At 35.5% G+C, this 3,421-nt stretch overlaps 1 protein-coding gene across 1 annotated transcript; it reads right to left on the bottom strand.

The window, feature by feature from the left end:
- Positions 1-465: 465 nt before the first annotated feature.
- Positions 466-1,111, bottom strand: LOC147483694 (uncharacterized). The gene is made up of 2 exons (XM_086579622.1): positions 790-1,111; positions 466-716 (listed from the first exon to the last, which is right to left on the bottom strand). The coding sequence occupies exons 1-2, from the start codon at positions 1,109-1,111 to the stop codon at positions 466-468; spliced, it is 573 nt and encodes a 190-aa protein (XP_086435748.1).
- Positions 1,112-3,421: the final 2,310 nt, after the last annotated feature.

A 3,421-nucleotide genomic window follows, 5' to 3' on the forward strand; every position in this document is an offset into this window, starting at 1 on the left:
AACACTAACTTATTACTTGTAAAACAAAAGAGTTAAAAATGGATTTGACAGAGTTTCCTTTGTTTATTCAACATTTTGATGCCTAAAGGACTCATATAGTAATATGAGATAAAAAAAAAATACTAAAAATATAAACATAAATAATAGTTCAATAATCATAAGGTCATCCATAAAATCTGAATACCAAGTTAAATGACATTACAAGTAACTCCAAAGTGTGGCTCTTGTAAACTTGATCATATATATCCACTAAACAATTGTTCCGCAATTTGATCACGCAAGTTGATCATGTACTCATGTGCCTCGGGTCCAAATGTGTGATTTATACTTGGTGGTGCTTCTGGTTTGTCAGAGTTAATTGAAGACCTCACGGGAATAATCACATTTTCTTTTTCATATCGCTTGAACAATCGATCATCATCACCATGGCCATGCAACGGAGAAAATTATGTATCGCCATGCATGCTACAACAATTTGAACTTGTGTGCGAAAACTATATGGGCCATCTTCTTCAATATCTTGAATCTTGCTTTCAAGACACCAAATGTTCTCTCAATTACATTTCTTAGCGAAGAATGTGCCTGATTAAACTTCTCCTCTTTGTTTTTAGGACGACCACCATGATTAAAATCTGCCAACCAATACCTAGCATTCCTACAAGGACACATAAATCCCCTAGTATGTGTGTATGCAGCATCAATCAAGTAATACATACCTACAATAATGAGACACATAAATATGTAAACCAAAAATATATATTTGATTGGTGAGGTTGTTTTGATATGCACCTTCAGGAGGCAATGGAAATCTGTTTTTTTCAGGCCACCTTAATGTCTCATTTAATACACGAGCATCATGTGCAATCCCTTCCCATCCAGCCATCACATAAGTAAATTTCATATCAAAATCACACACACCAAGAACATTTTGGAAACAATCCTTACCTCCTCTTCCTCGAAAGGGAATCTGCTTATCAAGTAGAATGTGTGCATCTACTAGTGTACCATCCAAAGGTCCAACTGCTTCTTTAAATGATCCTCTCTTAAGACGGCGTTGGTAACGAGATCCACCTTTATGAATAACCCCGTCAAATGGCGGATCAATTATCATCTCCTTTGAGAAATGGAGCATTGTCACTAGCACCTCATGAAAACACTTGCTAATGGTTTGTGTTGAATGTTGAAATCGATCTACTATTGTTCGATTTTGCTTATTGTGACCAATAGTCATTAAAAACATAGCCATTTTTTCCTCTACATCAATATGTTTACTATCATGAAGCCACTCCCTTTGCCGAAAGTGATCACATAGCATAATGAATGCAGGCTTCTTCAACCTTAGCATGTTAAACATATGTGTGGAAGTTCCATGTAGAAGCTCTTGTACGTACATTTTCCCAGTAAGCGCGGATATGCATATCTTCTGCCTTATACGCTTACGCTTTGTCAAAAGCCATGTGAATATTATGATTAAATACACTAATAACCATTGTCGTGGTGTCATTTTCCCTGAATTAAAATAATAATAAGAATAAATAAATAAATCAAATCAAATCAAATCAAATGTTAACCTTAAAGTAACAAGTTTACAACAATCATAAGCAATCAAGTCAACAAAAATACTCATAAATGTTGAGTCATAATAACCATAATATGACAGTAATCCAAGTCAACAAAATGTAAATACGATAGTCATCCAAGTAATTAACGCACATTATTTGCAAAGATTATGTCATCCTAGAAGTAATATTCTTCAGGAATTGGATCTTAAGCCTATTTTCTTGAAGATTCATAAGTTTCTTGTTATGAGAAGCGTGGAGGGAAAGAGCTTCCAAGGAGTTAAGATAAAGAGAATCATCCAGCAAACCCAAAACATATAACTCTTGCACCTGCGCATCACCTTCATCCACAAGCTTCTTGTCTCCCATGGTTTCAGTCTTCACCATCTCCACAAGCTCCCCAATACTCTTAACAAGAGGATCTGCTGGCTCAATCGAATCTCTCTTATGTTTTTGCTGCGAGCTACTTGCATCACTCTTTGCTCGTGACGTAGTCGGAACCTGTCTTTGGTTAGGTGGTCTATCTGCTGGAGTATTATGTACATATGTAGGAGATTCTTCATTATCATATGGGATATCATGAGAAGGATTATATTGTGTGTCATCCATGGGTACATCCTATGATGTGTAAGGATCATAGTCTCCACAAATTGTGACATTAGGGAAGTAATAAGCTTCGCGAATCTGGTTATCCTCATCTCCGGCCATCACTTTCAATATTTTGAACCTTTGCAACATCATCATTGGGGGGATTCGTCATTGGAATTGGATGCTTGTGATTAAACATTTCATCGCCAGAAGCTAGGGTGGGCTCAAACAAGGATTCTAACAAGTCCCTATTCATCAACGGAGCATGCCTGAATTGACCCGTCAATGGATATTTCTGTTTATAGCAAAAAAAAAAAATCAAATTAAACAAATAAAATAATATGCATACACTTATATAACTTGTACGAACAAAAATATGTGGGTTTCTACCTCAATTAAGTCGTCCCAAACTTCATCCGGAAATTCAAAGGCTCCTCTAACAAAATCTACTCTGTGTCCCGTCTGTTTTGATAGTAACCTCCATGCCGCATATTGCTTTCGGAGGTAATCCCATTGGTTCTTGAGTTGCCTTTGTGTGTATTGGACATTGTAATTCTTGCTCATTTTTTCATTAATCTTAGTTCATGACTCTGATTTTAATGAAGTTCCACTAAAACCTTTATTATTAACCTTCTCCAAACACATTTCGATGAAACATTTTTTCCATGTATCATCAGTCTTTAACCTAAGATTTGGAGCAGATTTCTCAACAACTTCCTGAGTTGTTTTTTTCTCTTTCTTAACTCTTGGAGTTAATTTTTCCTTCCGAGGACCCACATATAATGTCACTCATTAGCCATTTAAATGAATTTAAAGTAATGCCCACTAATAAAATAAAAGAATACATAGAAGCATAGACGAATGCAGTTTTGAATAAAAACAAATATTTGCACAGTCTACTCACTAAGAAGAAACAATAGTTCCAATTCATGACAGTCTACTCACTGCAAGCTTGATCATGAATCTATTGTTCATGATAGTAGAGAAGAACCTGGCCTCATGACCTTTTTCTCTTTTTTGCATCAAGATAATTCATATCCTTATATGATTTGTCAATGAGCTAGTTACCCACGTGGCAATATTTTGACTCCTATTATCTTGACTCCTAATTGTCAGTAACCTTACAAGTTCAAGAACGTTTTTCCCATCAAAAATTGATTTAATTGCATATAGTAGAAACATATTTTCTCATCAAGTATCTCGCGAGTAGTTCTATTCATTTTTGTGGTTTTCTAGCTTTCTTGTAAGTTCATAATTCTTTGTTGATCCTTTGG

Source organism: Coptis chinensis, chromosome 8 (genome assembly GCF_015680905.1).
Source record: "Coptis chinensis isolate HL-2020 chromosome 8, ASM1568090v1, whole genome shotgun sequence".
NCBI classification, from domain to species: Eukaryota; Viridiplantae; Streptophyta; class Magnoliopsida; order Ranunculales; family Ranunculaceae; genus Coptis; species Coptis chinensis.

What these genes read in the sequence shown, in the direction of transcription:
- LOC147483694 (XM_086579622.1), bottom strand. Translation starts at nt 1,111, where the DNA reads ATGATAATTGATCCGCCATTTGACGGGGTTATTCATAAAGGTGGATCT. An exon ending in ATTTCCATTGCCTCCTGAAG is followed by an intron (nt 717 to 789) that starts GTGCATATCAAA and finishes TCATTATTGTAG; the next exon opens with GTATGTATTACTTGATTGAT.